Raw genomic sequence first — 24,430 nt, forward strand, 5'->3', positions numbered from 1 at the left:
CAATATATTGTGTCTTGTAGGTATGTGGCATTTCATATAGTGTTCAGTGTTGTTTTGTTACGTTAGTGTTGTCGGCTATGGGGAAGTGTCTAGTTCTTGACTGTGATCACCATGTCCATCAATAGCGACAGGATTTTTGCAGTTGTGGAGACGTCTCAATGGTAACAGCGATCTCCAGCAATCAGAGACATGGTCAACACACCTGAGGATTGTTGGTACTGTAGTAAAACAGGTTTTCTTAAAACGCAGTGGATATCATACGGACATTTGGCTTCTATTGAGCATATCATTATGTCCCAATCTCGTATCTTGTGGTGAATCTACCTTGAATGGTTACAGTGCCATGGCTGATAATCAAGATCTCTATACAGAAAATGAATGAGATTTGTACTTCTGGAACCAGGCTGTTGAGCTCTCCAAAGGGTTCGGTTTCCATTTTTAATTGTTGCATGTAAAAAACTAAAACAAATGCTTGAATGCACAAACACATAAAACCAAAACGTTTTCCAAATCCACAAACATAATTTCGCTTTCTAACGATGCGACCAGTCACACAAACAGATGTAGCCACACACCAAAACTAACAAAACATTTCATACCCTATGATTTGCACACAGAGAGACATCGAGACAGACAGGGAGGCAGACACATTCACAGACCAGTCCGACCAGTACAACCGTGCTCTCTGAGGGAATGTAACACTGGCACCAGAGTCCGCATCAGGCTGGCATCACGTTGGGCCCGCTCCTCAACGAGGGAGGACACACCTAGATATACTCGTGGGCATCATAACACAGCTGTTGCCTTGCTGTAGCCACCCAAATGCCACCAATACTCATATATTCCCTTATGGAAACATAAACGTCAATGACCGGTCCACAAATAACCAAGCGAGGATGACAGGAAATAATGAGGGCTGGCGTGGAAAATTAACAAAATGACCACGCCCCAAATACAAGTCAAGGAAAACAAAAACAAGTAAAATTGAAGTACAGTATGGATGATGAGTAGATGATGATGATGAGTTTGAGAACAGACAGGAGCCTGTACGTGTATCTGATGGTGGCACGGACTGAGCTGAACGCAGCCACAACAAGGTCATATCAAAAGATTTCACCACACGCACTGATCTGATAACAAGAGACACGAGCCGGAACACTCACACATATACACACGAACAGTCCTGTCGTCACGCACATACCTCTGCTCATAAACAGCAAGGGTGGTATTATCATTTTATGGCTGTTACAACACACACGCACACACACACACACATGCTCACACACACACACACACATAGCAGGAGTGTGCCTACCTTATCTTCTAGCCTGATCAGTCGTGCTCCAACGGTCGGGTATTCTTTATCATCCCCTTTTCCTGGATAACAAAAAAGTGGAAACAAATCAAATAGGCTATTGTGTATAAACACATACAAACAATAAACATTTAAAAAAATATTTATGTGTAAAACCATGGGTAGAATTTGCCGAGGATTTTTTGCTAATAATCACAAGGACATACAGATAGATGTGGAAAAGTGCATAAGCGTCATACTCAGATCAATTAATGTGTGTGTGTGTGTGCGTGTGTGTGTAACAAATTACATAACTGAATTCTCACAATTCATAAAACATTCATTTATTTAGTTAATTTATGCGCTGGGCACTGGTCACACTGGTAGTTTACAATGTTCTTTACTGAAATGAACACAATAAGTGAATGTCAGAAAGAGTTGCTGTATGTGACCTTGATTTTCAGAAAACTTTCTCCTCCACTTTTCAGTGATCAAACGTTGAGTAAACCGACTTAAAGCAAGATAACCTTCCACTTCTGAGCATCCCTGAACCCTGAATGCAACAACTCCTAAACTTCACTGATAACTGTTAGAGTACACAAAATACAGCCCAGGAATACAGGTCTCCAGAGCTGTTATCTTAATGTATTCACTTGTCCCCCTGGACAACTAGTTAAACATTTGAGTGACCAGAGTCAGCAAGACACCATTAGCATTTACTAAGAATCTGGAAACTGGACCAAAGGTAAAAGGGCAGGAAGGAAGATGAAAATCTGTGAATAACAAACCAAAGATCTCATACATGTTTCTTTGCTATTTTTCATGAATGTAGCTATATGTAGTTTGCTATGTAGCCACATGACATTTCCATTCTTAAACCTATAAAATACTGGAAATGTTTAACTGTTTAGTTGGGTCTTTAACCAGAGGAGGACAGCCATCATTCTGATATTTAGACTTTTTATCAAAACAAAAACTGTGTCAAAATGTTAGCTATTACAAAGTGGCAACATGGACACAACCGTGTTCAAACTGCTGAACAAATATATGTGCTAATTCACAGGGCTGGAACCAGACTACTAATAATGTCAATGTAATAATAAGACGCATACATTTATTAACATGTATTAATTTATTTACTAAACACAACACAACACAATCAAATGTTACTGATGCAAAGTTATCAATCCGTAAAATGCTGATAAATTATTTTCCTTAATATTTTTCCAAAATATTTCCAAATTGACAAATAATATCCCACCGAAAATAAATTTGGTATACTTGTTAAGCAATGTTTTATTCCTAATCTATAACTAATTTTCACTCTGAATTCCAAGAAAACATGCAATTATGTGCACAGAGAAACAGGCAGCACACATAGGTAAACATACCCACAACCAAACAGAGACATATTCACACACATCAGGGAAGTCGCTCTCTCTCTTTCTCTCTGTCTCTCTCTCTCTCTTATTTAGTCTGGTTCAGTTTGTGTATGTGTGAGCTATAAACACAGAGATGGAGTGAGGAGTGACGGCTGTCTATCAGATACAGACTGTTTTGTTTGCTGCGGATTTACCTGGAAGAAACATTCCTGGTTTTCCCAGAGTGCCGTCCAGTCTGGGGGAAGAGACAAACAAATATATTAGACAGAGAAAGGTTAAAAAAAACAAAAAAAAAAAACATACACAGGTCAGAACTTTATTCTTCTTTGGGATTTAAGGTCCATGTTGGGAAAAAAGAGATTTTGACAATAAAGTCAAAGTTTTATGATAATAAAGTTATTAAGAGAAGAAAGTTGTAATTGAGAACACTTGTTAAGTCGTAATTTGTGTAAAGGTAAAACTTTTTTTTATCATTAACTGACCAGAATGCTTGCACATTAAAAAAATATAAACAAATATTGTAAAGTGCCAATAAAAAAAAAAAATGGCATTAGCACGAAGAGAATTTACATGGCTTTAAGAAAGAAAACAAGTTGTAAATGGGTGAATATATGAATGCAATGCTCCCATTGAGATGTGAAGCTCTGAAAATCCACAGTGAGAGAAGGAGAGGTTACAGTTGCCCATGTGGCCTGTTAGTGAACCATAAATTCAGTGAAGCAGGAGGCACTTCACTATGCACTGTGCAGCCATTCTCTTCTTTTCATCACCATAAATTAGGGGTGGATTTTTATCACAGCCACCACATGTCTTTATTTAACTTTTATTCATGCCAGTGACACATTTGATTCAAAGCAGTCGCTGCATTATTGCAGTCTTTTCAGTCGAGTCAGATGAGGCCAGCCCCGGGATGTTGTCTTTTTTTTCATTGCTTTCAAATTTTAGATTTCAGTAAAAATCTTTTTAAGGTTACAAAACAATCTGTCAACAAGTTGTATTTCATGAAACAAGTTTACCAGTATTATTACTGCAGACAATTACTTAGAATTTACAGTCAAATGATTTCAGTGTTGTGTTGATATACTGATCCATGGTTTCAGGATTGAACAGTGCATTGCCGTGGTTCAGTTGAGGTTCTGGTGTTATGAGGTCCAGGTGACACACTTACGTAAGTTTGACCCAATTTATTATCTAACTCACCTCCTGCGTGGGAGAGTGTGCTTTGGTTTGGAAAAGAAAATCACTTTAGAAATAAGCAGAAAGGTTTAGAGAACAGGGCGAAAAAGCTTTTACTTTGGCGAGGACTGGAGTTGATTACAGCTCAACAAAGTGCAACAAGGTGTAACAAATCAGAGAGCAGCGAGGCTCCGATCTGTCACAGCTACAGTACGGACAGGAGGAAGATGAAGGTGCAGCTGACAGAAACCATTAGGAGCCGCAAAATTACTGCAAGCTGAAAAGAGACATTAGTAATGGAGTCATCTCTCTCTCTTCCTGTTGTTTTCATGACGCAGATCGGTTCAGTTGAGGACCACAGTCCATTCATGTCTGTGCTCCATTGTTTACATCTGAGCTGGTTAGTTTTCACATTAAGATTTAGGGAGCACACAAACGACTTTTGTCATTATTGTCATGTGGGCCGTGTCTACCTATACTTGACAAACTAAGCTATAAAGATAAAATTGAGGAGGAATTTAATAGCAATGATTTAAAAACACATAAGGGTATAACAGGAATATTAAACTGGATGGTTTAAAATCAGACAAGGAGCTTACTGTTAATTTAATAGTTTTTGTCTTTGGTTCGATTCAAACGATTTTAAAGGAAAAGTTGATCAGATGAGATTAAAATCCTCTTATACTGCACAACTTGAATTTGGTGTTCAAGATGTCAGGAACATACTCTGTAAAACTAAAACAAACAAGAGCCCCGGCCCTGACAATATCTCTGGTCATCTACTTAAACACTGTGCAGATCAATGATCTATTATTTTCCATTACATATTCAAGAGTTCCTTGGAGCAGCACAAGGTGCTTTCACTGTGGAAAAAGGTCAACAAGTGCCTGTGGATAGGAACAGGTCCCCTAAGGGCCTTAGTGATTTTAGACCTGTGGCCCTGACCTCACTGGTTATGAAGGCATTTGAAAACCTCATCAAGAGCGAGCTGGTCGGGGCTGTGTAGGATTCATCGGATCCTTTACAGTTTTCTTATAGGAGCAGAAAAGGGGTTGATGATGCTGTGATGATACAAATTCGATATTTTCATATTTTTCCTCTGCTTTTACCACAAATCAGCCCCAACATTTTAGCCAATAAACTGCTCTCTTATTTGAATCTGTGTCCTGACATTGTTGGACAGAGTTTAGGCCTTCGTGTGGACAGATCCCAGTGTGTGAGAGTAAATGGCTCTGTGTCTGACATGCTGTTCTCCTCCACTGGTTCGCCACAGGGCTGTGTCCTTTCACCCATCTTGTACATCTTGTACACTGACGACTGCAGATGTCCCCAACCAGGCAGACTTATCCTGAAGCTATTAGATGGCATGGTCATAGTGAGCTTGTTACAGGGGGAGGACACGGCGCCAGGCCCAGAGGTGGAGGGCTTTATTGAGTGGTGTAATAAATCCTTTTTTAAATTAAATGTCAGAAATACCAAAGACTTGCTCATAGATTTAAGAAGAAAGTCATATCCAGCAATTCAGATTACTGCCAATGGAGAGGTTTTTGAACAAGGCAGAGTTGCCTGGTTATCGTTATTGATAATAATCTAACATTCAATGATAATACAGAGGTTCTTTTTAAAAAAGCACAGCAACGTCTTCACTTGCTCCAGAGGCTGAATTGTTTTGGTGTGACACCTTCTTTACAACTCAACGGTAGAGTCTGTTCCTACTTTGGCTTTATCGACTAGTTTGGTAATCTCTGTATCGGGGACAAGAGTAAGTTGCAACACGTCATTCAGGTCAGATCATTGGCGTTAAGTTACCTGACCTGTCTCTCACCTTTGGAAAGAGAGCTTCAGCTAAGGCTCGAGACATCTAACAGTGTCCTCGAGATCCTCTTGTGCCACAGCCTGTGTGCCTGTGCTTCCTGTTCCTGTTCCTGTTTTTGTTCTTTTGCCTCGCTGCAAAACAAAATTCCCCTTGGTGGCAATAAAGTTGTTGAAGTGTAAATTTAAGTGGAATTAATTGATTTCTAGATGGGCGTGCACCTGTCACGCAGGAGTTTTCTGTCGGACACAGTGGCCGATCTACGTTTGTCTAAATCCGGGGCCATACATGACCACAATTTACTCAGAGGGGACAATTATGTGTCAAGCATTAATGCACAACTCCTGATTCAGGAATTTAAGGTGCATATTTACGTCATCCATTGTTTGTTTGAGCAAAGCCATACATCATTGAACATGTTTTGAAAGTTGTTTCTTGTTCAAGAACATTGTGAACTTCAAAAAAACTCAGAATAATAAAAATTCTTAACAAATTGGTATCGTTACTAAGTGTTGAGTTCATTAAAAAAAGACTACTGACTAGACAAGGACATCAGATTTCAGCTGGCACCACCCCTGGATCCACCCCTGATATAAAGGGAAGTAGTTTTCCCGTTTGAATGTTCATCTTGGCATTTTAATGTGTTTTTTCTTGCAATGTGATTGCTAACTTTTGCTTCAATGCTTTGTTTAATGCCGTCCTAACTTCGTGCAATTGGACCGAAAGTCTGCACTATCCAAAAAAAGGGTTTTTGCCCTGCGAATGAAGTGGACCATGGTTTGGTTTGAGCAAGGCACCTTTCACAACTCCAGACCTGTTCTTACACTGTGGACCAGACAACGTCAGTGTGTAAGCTTCCTCATTAAGGGGTAAGATAAACAGAGACACAGTTTGTTCAACTACATGTTTTAGTTTTAGAAAATGGAAATATATATTTTGCATTCTCACTTCTTCTTTCTTCTTATAACTATATATAATAGTTTCCAAGGTTATGGTGCAAAAATAATTGAACAATAAAGGTTGAAACAAATGACACAAATTAGGGACAAAAAGAGAAGAAAAAATCAAACATCAAACACGCCACCTTCTCTGTAGCTCCTTGATGCGGACCATCATGTTGAGGTGACCCTGGGAATACTGCTCCATCACGTCCCGCACATCGTAGGGTTTCCGTGCTTGCTGCGGATCCATGAGCGTGAACACACACACACACACACAAACACACACACACACACACACACACACACACACACACACACAAACACACAAACACACACAGGGACACAAAAGCCATTGTCAACCACAGCCTCTGCTGCTTGGTCCCTAAAAACATCCCCAACCCCCACGGGTTCAAAAGGTTCATTGTTAACTCATTGTATGTATGTGTGTGTGTGTGTGTGTGTGTGTGTTTGTGTGCATGCGTGCATGGCATCGCTAACTCATTGGGTTGTGTTTGTGCGTGCGTCTACGTGCGCGTGTGAACGCCAACAAGTGCAAGGCCAATGTAGAAAGCCATGGTATTAAGCTCCTTTCACAGCTTTGTTTAGTGCGACACAGATACAAGCAACGTCAGAACGAACCCAGTGAACTCTTTAGGGTATCCCTGCTACACACACAGTGTAGCCCCTGCAGCTGACATCACTTAGGCCGTAATTGAAAACATACAGAACACTTGGAGACGGTAAGAATATATACAGGAACCACTCTGCAATAACAGGCAGTATGAAAACGATGTCTCAAGCACGATCATTGTTTTTTCTCTAACTCATTTTTTATTTCACTGCACAAAACAGTTTGCACATTTCTGCTGACTCCAGTGCTACATGAGGCCACGTCCTGCTGTGTGTGCACGTGGAGCTTCTGCTGTATTTGTGTGTGTGTGTGTGTGCAGTACAGTAAATTAATTCCTACTGTAGCCCCAGAGACAGGTTAGAAGATTTCCCCTGATACTACGCCCGAACTGAAGCGAGCACAAAGAAGACATGCAGGTGCAAGTTCCAGGCATGTACACACAAACACGCACGTACACACGTACACACGCACAGCAGCACCGCGGCAGCTGATAAATGCCTTGGGGGCCTTCCCCCTCCTCTTCCTGTAACCACACACAACCTCACACACACACACACACACACACACACACACACACACACAAACATACACTACACACAAACATACACTACACACTTCTCTCACTCTCAGTTGGTCTCTCTGTATCTCTGTGTTTACTCCTCCCTTGCTCTCTTCTCTGTTGTGTTTCTTTCTCCTCCTCTGGATTTTCTTTCTCTTACCTGAAATTTCCTCCTGGCCACAAAGTACTGCATCCTGCGGAGGACTTTGACAGCTGACCTCTGGGCATGGGACAACCTGCGATAGAAAAAAGGAAGAACGGTTAAAGCTACACATGTTTTTTGATGTAGTATTTGTTCATGGTTTGTTAGGGACAGATTCACTTTACATATATAAACTAAGAACAGCTGTCCAGTGCGAGTATCTGATGTTTTCAGACATGGACTGAGAGGCTTCAGACTTCCTCCGGAGTTTCTCCAACCAGCCGAGTTTCTATGTGCTGTAAACAAAACACACGTGGTCTTAGCAGCAGAATTTGTGACATTCGGCTTCTTCCTGCTGTGTCACCCCCTCACCAGAATGTTCAGCAGCTTTCTGTTATTGTGAATGCATCTGAGCGGAGAATCTCCTGCTGCGTTGCCCATGTGTGGAAGGCAAACTCTGCAGAAGGTCCAGACACAATTCTGCGGACATTTTGAGGAGTTCATGTCTGGAAAAACTGCAATAGACAAACTGACAACAGATGTCTAATGCAAGTATCATTGTGTTTCCAGCGGATGCTAATTTGCAAGATCGTCTTCGGAGAGCTTCTCATGAAAAACAAATAAAGAGCAAATTATAACCTTACAGACTTTGTATGTGTGCAAGTTTGTTGCTCAATTAACCAGGATTTGGTGGCTCTTTTAGAAAGAGTGAAGTCTGCAGTCAATTTTTAGACTTCACAGAAAAAGAAAAAGCACATGATGTTTTTACAGAAGAAGACTTTACAGTTGCCACTTTAAGCTGCTCTGGTTGGTCGACTACAGCTCTATAGTCTCTGGGTTGACAGTTTTGCATTTAACCTTTAACAATGTGCATCGCCGCAGATTAACGCCTGAGCTTGAATGTTCCAGCCTCAACTCTCACAACTCTGAATGTGGAAACTGGTGCAAACTAAAAAAAAGATGACAACCAGACTCAGTTTGCATCAAGAAGAGCCCAACAACACATGTACCCCCCCCCTCCAGTTGAAAGCAGCACATCTGTGTCAACACAGAGCAAAACCCACTGGTATTGAGCTAAACACTGAAACAGAAACCGCTGCATGCAAACAACACACACACACACACACACACACACACACAAACTCGTACTTGCAAATCGTGGTGATTGTGTGGCGTGCACTCGTGTTTGTTTTTTCAGCGAGGCACTCATTCGGTTTATTTGTCAGAAATTGCCGTGACATGTCCTTGGGTGTGCAGTGTGTGACAGCAGCATGTCTGGATGACGTACACGCTACGAGTGGCAATCGATCGTGAGAAAACACAGAGGGAAATTGTTGAGGGACTGGATTCGACTGGTTGAAATACACAAATACTCAGTGCAGACTTAGACACACACATGCTCACAACAAAAGACTGTACAACAAAGTTCAATAACCTTCGATAGGGTTTTTCAACTTCATAAGCCAGTGAACCTGGTTTTATGTTTAATGTCCCAGGACAGTATATTTCATTATACTGTATCAAGTGCATATAGGAAGCTCCAAACATTATATATATATGATGCAATACAAAGTCCAACACATCACCAACTTTTCTCTTTTTTTCTTTTTTTTTCTCTTTGAGTGGGGGGAATTATTTTCTTTCTTTATTTAATTAGTTTTATTTCATCTATGTGTGTATTTTTTTATTTTGTTATGTAATTTTCTGTAATGTTTAATGTAGAGTACTCTATATGCTCTGCATGTTCTCTTGCATTGTGAAAATATTTGGAAAAATAAAATATTCCAAAAAAAATAAAAAATAAATTCCAACACATCAGCTTTCACCCCTCCCTTTCTTTCTACCAACTACTAGTCCACATGTGTAGTTCCAATGTGTTAAAATGCTGAAGAGAGATTTCTTATTAACAATCTTTATTCCAACACAGTGAGGCTGCAATAATCTGCATAATATAAAAGCAATAAAAGTACAGAGTGAAAAAAGCCCCGAAAGTAAAAACAGTTCCTCCTCTTTTTCTTTGCTCCCTGTTCTTCAGCCTGTTTCTCTGTCTGTGCTCTATTTCAGTAATTATTGTCAGACAACTGAGAACAGGGTTTTTGGCCATGGCTCACACTGTGAATGGTCCTCATTAATGTTGATCAAATCACTGTTTCATAAGTGCAAATTCAGCATTCTCGCCTGTTGTCCCGCCACACTCATGCTCGCTTTTCTTTGCTCCTGGTTTATTGGCCCATTTCTCTGTCTATCCTTTATTTCACGTACGCTATGTCTCAGAGACAGGTGACAACAATCAAAGACATCAAAGTTAGCTGGTGTGTCATGAGACGGTGTGTGTGTGTGGGTGTGTGTGTGCGTCACTCCACACACAAGTCTGACGAGTAGCAGACTTCAATAACTTCCCAAAGCACTGAACTACAGCCAGGTTCATCACTTTTTTGGGTTCCCTGGAAACACGTCCGGTGTTGTTTTTGCAGTGTGTTTGTGCCTTTTTTGGAGTGAATGTGTCTTCAAATTGACAAAATTGTTTACTCAATTTGCACATGTTTTTTCTATTTGCATGTGATTTCATATTAGCCACTGTAAGCTGCTTAGAACAGAAACAAAGAAGGAATGGAAACAAATATATGGAGGGAAAATGCTCACGTGTTCACTATAAGTACAACAATGATTGTTGGGACTCCAGGCGCCCACTTTTACACACACTTGTCTGGAGCATATAATACTACACTGTGCATAATAACATGCTGAAATGCAGTTTCTGAATGCTCTGTGTGTTTGCATGAGCGTGACTGCAGCCACAGATAAGTTCTTCTCCACTTAAACGGCTAGCAAACAAAACAAATAAATGCCTCCTTTCGTACGTCACAATTACACTTTTGTATGTAAGGGGGAAACGCATGTGTTGTTTTTGAGCACGTCTCTCCAGCCATGTCCCAGTCAAAGCAGACACACCCACATACACATACGCACACACACACACACACCCTTGACACACAGAAAACACATACGCCGCCCTCCCCCTCCCCAAACAAGGGTCTTTGTGGAGTCAACAAGTCGCTCTGAGGTCTTAATTAGGGCCGAGGAACAACAAAAGTACTTAGCAGACAATGCAATGACATGGGACCGTAAAACCTGGACATCAAAGGGCTGCTGTCTCTTTTTTTCCTGCCCTCCATGCTTGGCCTGCCCGAGCTACAGGAGGAAATGCACACAAACAATACCAGACATAAAGAGTGTGAGGCCCTGTTTTGGGTGGAAAAAAGTCAAACCACCCCACCACCACCACCTCCGCCTCCTTGCTCTCTATCGTAGATGAGGGCATTTTTGTTCCTATCGACCCCCTCCACATACACACCCCCTAAACATTTGGCACACAGAAAGTGAAGGAATGTGATTCTCGCATCTCTCCGCTGATGCTGCCGCTCAAACACTTGACTCGCTCCGACTCTTCTTACTCATTACCGTCTGCCTTCATCCTCTTCTGGTCTTTTCGGCTCTTTGTGTTTACGTTTCATCTGTGCAGTCCTTGCGTGAGTCAGCATAGCTCAGATCTCACGCATGACAATATTCTTTCCATTGTCCCGCGCCATGTGATTCATTCTCTACAGCGAAGGTTGGCTTGTGTGTATTTCTTTTCTTTCCTCTGTGGATTAAACCCCAACTTCCAGCTCAACAGTAGAAATTATATGCAAGCTATTGTTGATGGAGTCATGAACTGACCTTGGCCCCCTCTTTAAAAAGCTGTGACAGATTGAGCCCCATGGTCTCCCCCTGGACACTTCTCTCTTAATAACGTTTCCGTTTTCTTTTTTTCATTTTCAGATGGTCACGTTGGAGATCTCCGAGTTGTCAATGGCAACTCTCCCTCATTCACCGCCCCCTCTGCTCTTTCTTTTGGCAGGGGACTGTCAAATATCCTGTGCTTCCATGGTGCCCAGCAATAACCTCGGAGTCAGTCGGGAGAAAGCTGCTGCAGACATCAATGTGCTGTGTTCGGGACCCAGCAAGACAGCTGGCCTGTGTGTGTGTGTGAGATAAGCTTTAAGACTAGTGACTGGTCCATCAAAGAGATGTGTTCGTCTTCTGTTCTCCGCAAAAACAGACATTCCTTTATCATATCTCGGAGGGATAAGATGACTACATTCTTTCAGGCATGTTTGATCTGAAAGTGATGGCATGCCAGAGGGTGTCGTGGTAAGAATTATAAGGGTGCTCTGCTGAGACGCTGTACCGTAACGGACAAGTTTCCCCATTCAGTGAGGAATTCAAATGAATGGGCTTCATTGAAGTTTCTAATGGAAGAAATCCCCCCAATGTGGACCTGTCACTTTGGAGGGGTTTTCTAATGAGATATTAAACCAGCTGTTGCAGTGGTTTGCACGAAAGAAGAACAAACTTGGCCTCAGAACGTGGTAGAAGTCTGAAAATGTCTTTAGGAAAAAGGACAGAAAAATGAAGAGGACCTGAAATACTTCTGTTAGGATTTCTGTCCAAACTGCAATAAAGAAAGAATCTTAAAAATTGTAAAATTAATGAATGAATGAAAATGTGCATCACAAACAACGTTGGGTCAGTTTGGCCAAAACTTTATGAATGGTACTTGTTAACATTGATCCAAATAAACATCTCTTACTCTTTCCCTCTTCCATGTTTGCACTCCCCTGCATTACAGTATCGCTATGTCTAATATTGTAAAATATTTTTTTCAAAATGTTGATGCAATGCTTTTACATTGACTGTCATCTTAAGATTGAACATATTCAGAATTATGAATCTGAAAAAGGATTCAACTCCCCAACAGGGAGCATCATGCAGCTGGTTAAATATAGTTTCTGATTCAACAGTTTCCCATCTCCTTGTGTCTCTGCTCCAGTTGTTTTCATGTTTGCCCCCCCCCCATGACCAGATCAATAGACTCTGATCGAGACATGCTGGAGACAAAAGCAGCAACCAAACCACATCAAAGCCCAGCGTCCATTAAGAGCTGATGACAAAGAGAGAACAGAGAGAGCACGCCATGTTTGATGTGTGTGGCCATAGAGGGAGGGAAAACAAGAGAGCAACGCCCAAGATGCTTTGAATTCACTGAGTGACCGTCACCTCCTGGAAACACAGAGTTAAACGGCGGTATACTGTCAAAGAGGGCCATAATATGTATATACAGGCAGGGGTAAAGCACATGTAGACAAACTCTTAGCACACATCTGTTTTATCTGTTTCTCTCGATTTAAAAAACTGTTTTGAAAAGAGACAAACCCACAGTCCATAACTAAATGATTTGAACTTTGTGGTAACTTATTGTAGTGTTCATCACTATCTCCACTAGGGAGCTCATGTTTTCAGCTGTGTTTGTTGGTTTGATTGACTATGCAGAAACTACTGAACCGATTTTCACCAAACTAGGTGGAGGTATAGGGCCTGGGCTTTAGAAGAACCCATTAAATATTGGTGCAGATGCAGATTAAGGGGCACATACAGTTTTTTTTAACCGACTCTGTATGACTTTCCAAGACAAGACATTGTTCAACATCTGTGCCAATTTTGTAGGGAATAATTCACTTATCTTAAGTTTCAAAATCAGGCTCACTAGTCAGACGATATTTAAAAGTGTCAATCATTTTTGTGCAGATTGTTCAGAGTTGGGAGAAGAATGAGCTCCACTCTGCCATTTTAATTCAAAACTATGAGTCTTGTGCAAAGTGTCACCCTGATCTCATGGACACGCACACATACACAGTCACAACACACATCTAAAAGGTATCTGTGAATACATACACTTGTGTGAGTATCCCAATATCTCCTCTCTAGACATGGTTGACATCCCGTTGACCTCAGAAAAGTCCCGCCCGTGTTTAATGTTAATGACGCCAACTCTCACAACATGTCATTATTCGAGGAGAACAGACAGCCACAGCTTTTTTTTCCCACCGTGCAGCGAGAAGATTGGAGAGGAGAGCCCTTTTCACAAGTGCACTAATGACTGGTGAACTCCTCCTGACACAACTCTAACTGCCAAATTAACTAAGAGAGTTGGGGCGACGAGGTTTCCAGTTAGATAGGCGAGAAAATGAAAAAGTGCCGCCGTGGGAAAAAAGGCCTTTTACTGGGGTGTGAATACCACAAGGAGCTAAGATTGTCATCTGGAAAATGCAGACAAAAACTTTAAGGATACTAGTTCCCATGGGTTCTAATGTAAAATACAGTTTTGTTCTCACAGTAAAAATGACTGATATAAAAGAGGAAAAAAAAGAGGTGTGGACAATAGCTGCCTTGTAGATGTGGCAAGTCTAATTCAGGGTTATAGGTTAGTGTATGAGGCCTCAGGTGTAGCTTAAAGAGAGACTGCGGCTTCTTCAAAGTCAGCTTAATTAGAGAGTCACATAGATTCAGGGTTAATGACCCCCTCTTTGGTGCCAGACCCACCTCTAGTCTCCAAGTTAAACCTATGGTGAGTCACTAAAGTCACAGCATTACCCCAGGGATGGACAGTCAGTCAGGCGACCACTTTACTTCACATCTAAAGGTTTCAGCAGCTTTTGTTGAAGACCCAAATCAGGTTAACTGTCCTATTTCCTTAATACATGGGGCGTATGTGTAACTTTCCCAAGCTTTCACACCCACTTCTTGCTGTAATTTGCAGAGATGAGTAAGAGAAACAAGCTACATTTAGACCTTTTCTCAGCAACACTTTGTGTATCTAGAAAATACAGAAAATGTGCATCATTACTGTGGGGATTTAAGGGCAGCATACAGAATGACACACAATACCATCTGCAGCCATTGTTTCTGTGCACGTTGTAATAGGCCACCTCCCTCCCATAAAATCAGTGAGTATGCTTTGTTTTTTAAATCGCGGGTAACCCCCTCTCGGCTATTTCACGTCGAAAACCCACATGTCATAATCAACACATTACACATCACACAAAAACTCTGTCTTACCAGTACGAAGGAAAAAACTCTTGTGCATAGTACATAAATGTGTAAAGGCAGACTGATACTTATCAGGAGAATTCCTTATACCTCATTTTCACTGATTTCACTCTGCTTGCACAGTTATTTTTCAATCAATCAATCAATCAAATTTTATTTGTATAGCCCATATTCACAATTCGTCTCATGGGGCTTTAACATAGTGTGACATCCTCTGTCCTTAACCCCCAACAAGAGTAAGGAAAAACTACTGAAAACCCTTTTAACAGATAAAAATACGTAGAAACCTCAGAGAGCCACATGTGAGGATCCCTCTCCCAGGACGGACAGAAGTGCAATAGATGTCAAGTGTAGGAAAACATCATCGGGATTAAAGTTTTTAGCAGCAGCGATGAGGGTAAACATTTTGAAGGATAACTTCAATACTACTATCAAGCAGTCCTGCTGCATCTTAGTCTCTGGTCAGCAGCCAGCAAGATCATGATCCACCATCAAGATCGGATCCGCTATAGTCCACAGTCATTATACACATTGTCTTTTTAAAATTTGTCTGACTCTAATCGATCCAGGATGAAGAGTGGGGAGTAGTGAGTTTGCCAAGGGCTGCACACACAAATCCTCATGCACCAGCATCCATTTTCAAACAAAACAAAAAGGCTCATATATATAGACGAAAATATTCGCGCATGAAAATCCAACAAAATCACATTCCCTTGGTGTGAGGAGCAAACATTCTTGAGACCCAGTGTGTGTGGGTGTGCGCGTGCACGTTATGAAGACAGGAGGGCGATTGGGTTTCTCTGGTGGGGGAGGAGAGGGTGAGGTGGCAAAGAAGGATTTATAATTCATGGCCTAATAGGATTTGTTGCTGTTTAGCAGGATTAGGCATGTTAGAGAAAGAATCTATTTATTGCTGCCAGTCGGGGGGTCCCCGCTCCTGGGTGGGGTGGGGAGGCTTTTAGGGTAGAGGGTGGCGAGGTGAGGTCAGAGGGGGGGGGGGGACTCTAGACCCTTGAAACTTTTTTCTGGGATAACCCCTGTTACTGAGGGTCCCGAGCAACCGAGCCCACCCCCCTCCTCTCTGCTCTTAGTCCCACTAGAGCCACCATTTTTGGATTAAATTGGTTGTTTTTTCTCTGATCATCCAAGCACATGAGCTCAGTGGTTGATCATGCCAACACAACTGGCTGTTCATGTGTGTTTTTGTGTGTCTGTGTCTGTTCGGTGACTATTAGCACCACCTCGCCCTTGGGGGAGCAAGAGCCGGATGGAGGTGGCGGTCACAGACCTGCTCAGGTTCAGCCTGGCTTAACCCTGGCTCTGGACGCAGCAGGAGGAACAAAGAAGAAGTGGAGGAGAAGAGGGAACAGGGGGGGAAAAGAACATGCAAGAGAGAGAGAGAGAGAGAGAGAGAGAGAGAGAGAGAGAGAGAGAGAGAGAGAGAGAGAGAGAGCGAGGGAGGGAGAGAGAGAGAGAGAAAGGAAGAGGTGGAGGGTGACCTGTGGGCCTTCTTAGCTAAGGGGCTTCCCTTTCATAAGCCAATGGGTTCAGATTATAAAACTTTGCTACTTTTCAAAAGAGCATTATTCTTTCATTCATGTGTGGTTGAGGCTACAGTGGGGGGGCTGGCTGACCTTAAAGACTGCTGTTTAATTAGGTCTTTCTACAGTGGTCAACCTTTTTGTTCCCACTTTCAGTTATGGGAGGCCTGGCTGGCCTCACTAATGACAGAACAGCATTTGATGTGAGTCTGTTTGTGTATGAATGAAAGTAAGACAGAAGCAGTTGAGCAGAAGAAAAATGTGTACAGGCAGAATTGTTCATCCGAACTAAATTAAGCAAAGTAGCACCTTAATCAATAGCCTTAGGCCGTAGAAATAACTGTAGTCACATGTTAGCGTTATTGTTCGCATAGAAGCTAATATACTATACATGTAGCACATATGTTACAGGAGTGTTCCACTAGATGGCACACGTCAGAACTCAGACAATGTCAAACTTTCTGATTTGTGATCTGTAAATTAGGAACACGGCAACACTGAAGAAAGTTGGCCTGTGATTGTTTCTGAGATCGTGGCAGAAAGGTGTGTGGCTCTTAAACAATGTTTTTGACTTTGACAAGTATCTGCCTCTACACTGCCCCTATTGTTCATGTGCATATTGCATCTTGCAGACACGTAGCGTTCCCGAGGACAGGGACAAGTGACGCACCAAACAAACGCAGAATATGCGATGCAGCCATGTTGCACACATAGTTCAAAGCAGGTAGATCTCCAGCCTAAGGAAGTTCATACTCCTCTTTTTCCATTGCAATGTGTTAACTGGTTTTCGTAAGTAAAGCCATTACTGGAAGGTACGAATTAGGCAATTCTAGTTTGAGGGAGGAAGGCGAGGCGAGGATTATCAGCTTGCAAAGCTGATAATGTGCTGAAACTGAAAAAGGGAAGAGAAGAGAGAGAATAGAAGGCAGTGATGGAGGGAGTGGTGGTGGTGCTGACAGTAGTAAGTGTAGTAAGTAAGTTGTAGTGAGGAGGAGGAGGTATTTATAGCAGCAGATGAGGCAGAGAATGTCTTGGCAGACCTGCTTTAATAGTTTCTTTCCACTGGTCTACTGTACAATTAACACACTGCCTCTGTCTCCATGTCTGTCCCTGCCTGGACTATAATTACACCACTACACACACACAGGTAGACACAGGAAGACTCACACTCTCTCTGCGCCCAACATTCAGTCATTTCATGGCATGTCTTTTACACTCAGGGTGTGAAATGTTCATTCTAGACCTGGATGTGTCTTATAGATGATAGTACATCGAGCAGTGTAGCTTCAATATATATCTACATTATTATGCTAGGCGCTTTTATTTTGCCTCCCCAAAGTGATTGAAGGATGTGCACAGGCACATACACATGGGCATGTGCGTGTGTGAACAGGAAGCAGAAATGTTTCTCTGTAGCCAAATACTGCAAGTCAGACACAGTAATGGTGAAAAGTAAGATAAGGGATTTATTTTCTTGGAACAAGGATGAGGTGAAACTGTTGTTGGCAGTAAGTGTTTTCAACATTTTGTATTCACCACTGGAAGTCAAGTTGTGACTGATAAGAACCGATCAGAAAATGCAGTGGATTGCGTCTTTATTTCCAAACGTCTCACATTTTGCTCTTCCAGAAAACAATGCAGCCCGAGAGAAACTCAAACAGGCTATTTTGCGTGAGCCGCTCTTTCCCTGAATCTATACAGCAGAGATGGAGAATGCAAATTTAGCACAATCCATATACCCACATTTATGGCAACTACATCCCTTGTAATAACCAGAATTATCCTTTAACCTTAAGCGGTCAAACAGGCAAGGGTCAATTCTAAGTTTTCAGCAGGAAAATCTGAGCTCGGTGTGGTGTGGTGTGACTGGAACAAATGACAGCTCCGTATCGATTCCTCTGTATGTTTATGTGCATTGAGAGTAAAGGAACAGAGCGGGTGACACTGTTCCATTTAAAAAGGCTGACTACGAGCTATGATCCCGCCGCTCCGAGTGTGTACGCAGTCCAAGTTCAGAAACTGCCTCTTGCTTGCTCCTATAGTGGGATCGGATGACTGCACACTGAGAGTTCACAGGCCCAGGAGGAGTTGAAAGACGATAAGAGGGCTTGGTGGGTGAAGCGGGGTCTTTGATTGGTCAAATTGACCCTCCTAACGGTCTCCGGTAAGATGAGATGCAAGAGGGGCGTGCGTCAGGGTGAATTATGGGCCTGCATCGTTGCCCTTAAGCCCCCTTTTGAAAATGATCAACTTTTGGTTGAGCACTGTGTTGTGTGTGCTACTGCTCAACTGTCTCAACAACATCTGAATATGGTTTGAGTCTCCACGGCCGTACTGATACACTGAGCTTTGAACATGTTTGAATACAGTTCCAGGGTGGTTTCAAATCATTTTCTTTTATTATTTCCAAGTTATACAACAGTGAGCGGCCAGATCAGGCGATCGTGAAATCTAATTTGAGTGGGACAACAAACAATAGCCAGAACATTTGGGACAATGTTGAAAACAGGAGCGGCTGCCAACCTTCATAACAGAACACAGTGAACTGAGCGTCTGATTTATTGCTCCAGCAGATAAAAATAATCCCCAAACTCAAACCAAACGCCAAATAATATATATATGTTGCATTGCAATAATTAGAGAAATATTATGTGAAACAGCATTATAGATTTAAGATAATATTCAAACTGTTGAGAGAGGACGTCAGCTCACAAACATGACACAGAGATAGAGAATCACGCACAATTTACTGTAATTGATGTAATACTACCAGGATTTAACAACACTGACCTAATGACATGATACAGTCTGCGAGCCAGGGTAATGAAAATGATGAAAAATGACTTCCAACACTGCTCCACGCTGACAGACAGGAAAAACAGACACGCTGGCTCGCGGCCCAGAGCAGTAAATGACAGGCTGAAGTTCAGAGGCATTTATTTGTCATAATACTAAACTAAACTCGAGATACAGCTGATATCTGTCACCATGCTCCATCTAACCTTGGAGTGATACAACTCTGAGTGGCTGTGTCAGCAATGTTTACATCAAACAGAGAAAAAAAATACTTAGAGGCTACGAGGGGATGGGGAAGAAAAAAACTGCCTGAATAAAGAAAACATGAGAAAGAGAAGAAAATGAAGAGCGGGATTCCTCCTGTTTTCAAAGAGAACGGTTATGAGAGCGGATATCTGAAACAAGGCGCTGGGAACGGAGGGTGGGGGGGCAAAGCCATAATTGGATGCTTGTCCTCGGCCAATTTTTCAAGGCAAATTATCAACGCATGGGCTGGATCGCTGGAACCACATTGTGGAGGTGGGAACAGTGGGAGCTTTGAGGGGCCAGCGTGACGCGCTAATAGAATCATTTAGCACACTGGGATAACGACAGCATGTGATGGATGAAGCAAAGGCCGTGCATCTGTTTGCTGCTGCTGATGAGAATGTTTTAACATTAGCCTGCTGACTCCAGGTAGGTGCTGGCGCTGAAGGGGCTGGCATCAGGATCTGTGTGTGTTTAAATGTGTCATGGGAAAGACCGTCTTGACAACATGCAGAGACCATTAGTCTGTCTCTGAACGGTTTCTTTTTGAAATTTACATAAACGTGCAAAAAAATCAATCATCAAAAAGCTAAAATGGCACAAAAGTACCACCTTCAGGGCCATAACAGACCCTTTAAATTCAATCAAGCTGCATCAAGTTGCAAACACTCATAGATTCCCTAAATATGCCTGAATCTTTTCAACATCAGTCGTCCGCATCTGTCCCCAGTGTACTAGGCCATGATTCTGAATCCCGAATTGCCACACATATAGAAAGTGCTGCCCATAGATGCACTGTATGAATGCTTGGTCATCAAGACTAGAAAAGCTTTATATAAATCCAGAACTTTTACACCTCCATCTATGATATATTCCCTTGGAAATCAAATAATGTCCCATTTCTTACAATGTTAAAGAAAGAGGGAAAAATGGTTCTTGGTATATTTCTCATCCTTCCTTCAAGTTTTGTGGAAAGTTTGTTACAGCTCTGATTTGACTCTGCTGGGGTCTTCACTACAGTAATGAGACCTGTGTCTCTGCAGCATTTACAGACATTTCTTGTTGCACATTGATAAGATGATTTCTGATGGAAAAAGGTTGTAATATTAACAATGTATGAACGTAACATGACTTGTTATCCTGGGGCCTTCAATGCTGATATGAATAATTCCCACTTCCCGCTTCACTTATCTATGTTTGAATAGCAGAGATACATAATTGTCGTGTTCAGTATTTTCATAGAGACGGCAGATCTATGACTATTTTAATCATTAACTTGTCTCAACCTGAACCACAAGCTCACAGGCAAAGGTAAAAGCTCAGTATGACCAACATGTGACTGGATGTTAAAGTACAGGGTTGTAAATGCTACAGCTGGCCTGGAGCCAGCCCAGGAGGGAGGATATCTCATAGAAGAACTCCTCTCTGTGCAGGAGGTGTCGAGAGCGGCACTTGTCCACCGCTGCATGGTGCCCACTATACTGCACTATGGGAAACACAACCTCACATACAACACAAACAAAAGCTCATGTGTATTCAACGCTCCTCTCGCAGATAAGGATACATATGCTCACACAAAGACGGCCTCGAACACACAGCACATAGAAACAACAAGAGAGAAAGAAAAGGAGTACGGCGGGGGGGGTAGTGGTGCAAGAAAAGGGAAAGAGCGAGAGAAAGGGCAGTGGGAGAAAGAGTACGAGATAAAGCGAGTGAAAGAAGGGCCTGCGCAAACAAAAGAAAAGTCAGTTACACACAGGGAGCGCGGAGGGCAGGGGAGAAAAAAAAAAGCAATGAAAAACGAAAATCAGCAAAAAAAAAAGAGGGCGGGGGGGCAGAGAGGGAAAAAAAAAATCCTGCCTTCTGCCTTGGGAGGAGTGAGAGGATAGAGGACAGAGGAAAAGGACTAGAAAAAGAGATATGGAGAAAAAAAGTGAGTGAGAGAGAAAGAGCAGAGGAGGAGGAGGAGGAGGAGGAGGAGGAGGAGGAGGAGAGTGTCAGGGCTCGGGGGGTGATTAAGCCGGGGGTCTCCTCTCTGCAGAGACACGTGCACAGACTTAATCAAGTCGACGCCAGCCAGCCACATTTCCACATTACTCCCCTGGCCGGCTGCCTGACAGGTCCGAGAGAGGGAAGCGATGAGGAGCGAGAGGAGTCCGCCTTCTCCACACACCCACCCGCTCCTCCGCCTCCTCCTCCTCCTCTTCCTCCTCCCCGTCCTCCCCGTCCTCCACCACCACCCCCAGACCCGGAGCGATGCCAGAACACATGTGAGCGGAGTTGAAGGGAGTGGACGGGTTTAAGTTAGGGAGCAAAGAGCATAAATACTACTGACTCCACTAAATGGAATGTTATTAGCTGGGAGCACCCACTACTCCTCCTGAAACCTCTACTTTCCTCCTGCTGCCAGGGCCCAGGAAGTCAGTGTGATACAATCAATTTACTGTGTAAACCCCAATCAGGCTAAGCTAGGCTTTTTAGATTGTAATAATGTTAATAATCTCATAATGACATTGTCATGACACCACATGATGAAGAATGATTGGTTAATCTACATAAGATGTAGAATCCTCAGTTATTATAAGTTACTGCATTACTACACTGTATGATGTCATTTTATATGACATCATGATGACATGGTTTCTACCATATGATCATTGAACGTTTTTTCTCAACAATCTTTTTTTCATGTTTATAAGTTTTAAGGATACAGAGACACCTTGAAAAATACATGATCATTCATTGCTCTTGACATTTGACCAATTAATCATCTGAATATCCATCCATGAGTTCTCTGGTTATTTTGTACATACACACTCACACACACACACACACACACATAATTGAAAAAACCCAGCTTGTGTGGCTTTTCTTTAGAGTTATGTTTAAATAAAGTTGTTGTTGTTCTTTTCTAGCTTATTTTTGAATCAAATTTCAAATTTATTAAATGTGAATTCAGCATCTCATCTGTACTAGGTTGTGTGAAATTCTGTTGCTGCAGTTTTGGGGATACGGCCATTGTTTGAATGGTGATCTGAATTTGAACACATCCTGAGCCACACTCAGTTTCCTACAGACTCAGTTATTTCTCAATCTTCACATTTTGTCCTTACAAAATAATACTGTACACCCTCTATTTTCTCCTCCACTGCTCCTATTTCGCTTCCGCGCTCTTTCATCCCTACTCACCGGAGGCCAAGTGGGTCCGTGCCCGAGGTGGAGTATAGCGATGTCATTTAATAAGCAGCTTAACTCCAGCACACATGCCACAGAGAGATCTACACTGTAAAAAATGAACCAACAAGTGTTTTCTCTGTTTTTGTCAGAATCATAATGTGTGTATATATATATATAAGAATACCAACAATCTATTCTCTTGAGTAGAGGGAAAGTTATAAGTATTAGAAGTTTTTAGGGATTAAAAGCACTTTGCTCTTAATCCAGTCTCTGGGTCCCATCAACTCATGCATATTTTATGTAATTGTTTTCAGTCTAGAATGTATCAAATGTTTAGAGTGGACAATCCTTTGCCAATTGTTTTTTTGCAGTGGAGCTCAGTTGACGCTTGCTTACAGCATTTCCTGTAATGACTCAAATGCTAATCTCCTGGAGAGAAAATCCCTGATAGAGCTGGAAACAGTGAGACATCTGATGCCACGCTGCTGTTTATGAACAACTAGTGAGGTGTAATTTCAACATATCAATGAAACAAGGACCCGACGGTGCCAGTCTAATCCGTCTTAAAATGATACACAGGTGCTTTGGTAATAAGGAGGTGTAGATACAGTGTGTTTCTGAACGTGTGTGTGTGTGTGTGTGTGTGTGTGCATACATGTGCACACGTGTGTATCCCCTGGCCCCATATGAAGTGCAAGGCTAAATCTCAAAAACATGCATGTGTGTGTACAGGGTGTTCAGCGGTCTCCTCTGACCTGTGAGTGAGGGCTAATTAAGTGAAGGCAGATGACAATGAACAACGGCCTCCCATAGGCCAAGCCATCACTCAGGTCTGCTGTAATGAACACCCACCTACAGGTGTGCTGATCCCTAGACAACTCTGCACACACACACACACACACACACACACGCAAAGGCACACAATCGTACTTCCATATGTTCCGTATTATTAATCCATGCACACACATGTTAGCAATTTATCAGGGGAAAAAAACTCATTGCATGCAGAGGACTATATACTCAAGGATTCACAACAACACACTGACCAACTATTGGCACAGACACACTGACATGTCAGACTTGGTGAGGCAGCTCAGTGGACTCTCCCCTTTTGGCTGAGGGCTGTGAGGAGTTCGATATCACAGAGAAGCCAACAACTAAGTAACATCTGTGACCTGCTCCACTAGACATCAAGCTTCACCAAACTATGTACAGGGGGAGATTCCGAGATGCCCCTGAAGTGCCCCTGTCCTGTCATTAGTCTTAAAAAACAACCAAACAAATTAGAAACAAGAAAAAGAAAGTCGCTAACAAACAATACACACATGACAGTTTATAAGTTTTTATTTTCTTAGCATTTTTGAAGTATACAATGTGCTTGAATTAAAGCTATAGAGCTAAAAGTAAACAGTAAATGACTTCAATGTGCACCTTACTGAATCAGGTATTGTGCATGGCTGTTGAACATATTATTCACTCTGTGGAAATTGTGGCCCCTTTATGGCCCCTGATTTAGAAAGGTCCTCAATCTGCTACTGGACATATCACATTTTTGACTTGATGAAGGCCCAAAGGCTACAGTAACCAAATCTACCCTGCAGGCCTTGATGTTTTCTTTTCACCTTTTAATTTAGTGTTACCAAAGTGTCTTTCCTTTATGGCGAGGCAACATTTAAATGTACTTCCTTCAGATTGAGACCAGGTCTCCCCCAGTGACTCGTCTTTTCCATTTCCAATGAATGATTAAACCTTATTTCCCTTCTTTAATACCTGCCCGGTTGAGAGCCATGGCTGCGCTCGGA

The 24,430-nt window shown here is 42.1% G+C and overlaps 1 protein-coding gene across 1 annotated transcript in view; it reads right to left on the reverse strand.

Annotated features, from left to right (window-relative positions):
• kcnq1.2 (potassium voltage-gated channel, KQT-like subfamily, member 1.2) overlaps positions 1-24,430 on the reverse strand; it is a 174,181-nt gene that overhangs the window by 62,667 nt on the left and 87,084 nt on the right. The window contains exons 14-17 of the mRNA XM_061076373.1: positions 7,957-8,032; positions 6,750-6,844; positions 2,871-2,911; positions 1,316-1,377 (exon numbers count right to left, since the gene is read on the reverse strand). Coding sequence (XP_060932356.1) covers positions 1,316-1,377; positions 2,871-2,911; positions 6,750-6,844; positions 7,957-8,032 — 274 coding nt within the window. The remainder of the gene's footprint in view (positions 1-1,315; positions 1,378-2,870; positions 2,912-6,749; positions 6,845-7,956; positions 8,033-24,430) is intronic.

Source organism: Limanda limanda, chromosome 8, assembly GCF_963576545.1.
Source record: "Limanda limanda chromosome 8, fLimLim1.1, whole genome shotgun sequence".
Taxonomy (NCBI): domain Eukaryota; kingdom Metazoa; phylum Chordata; class Actinopteri; order Pleuronectiformes; family Pleuronectidae; genus Limanda; species Limanda limanda.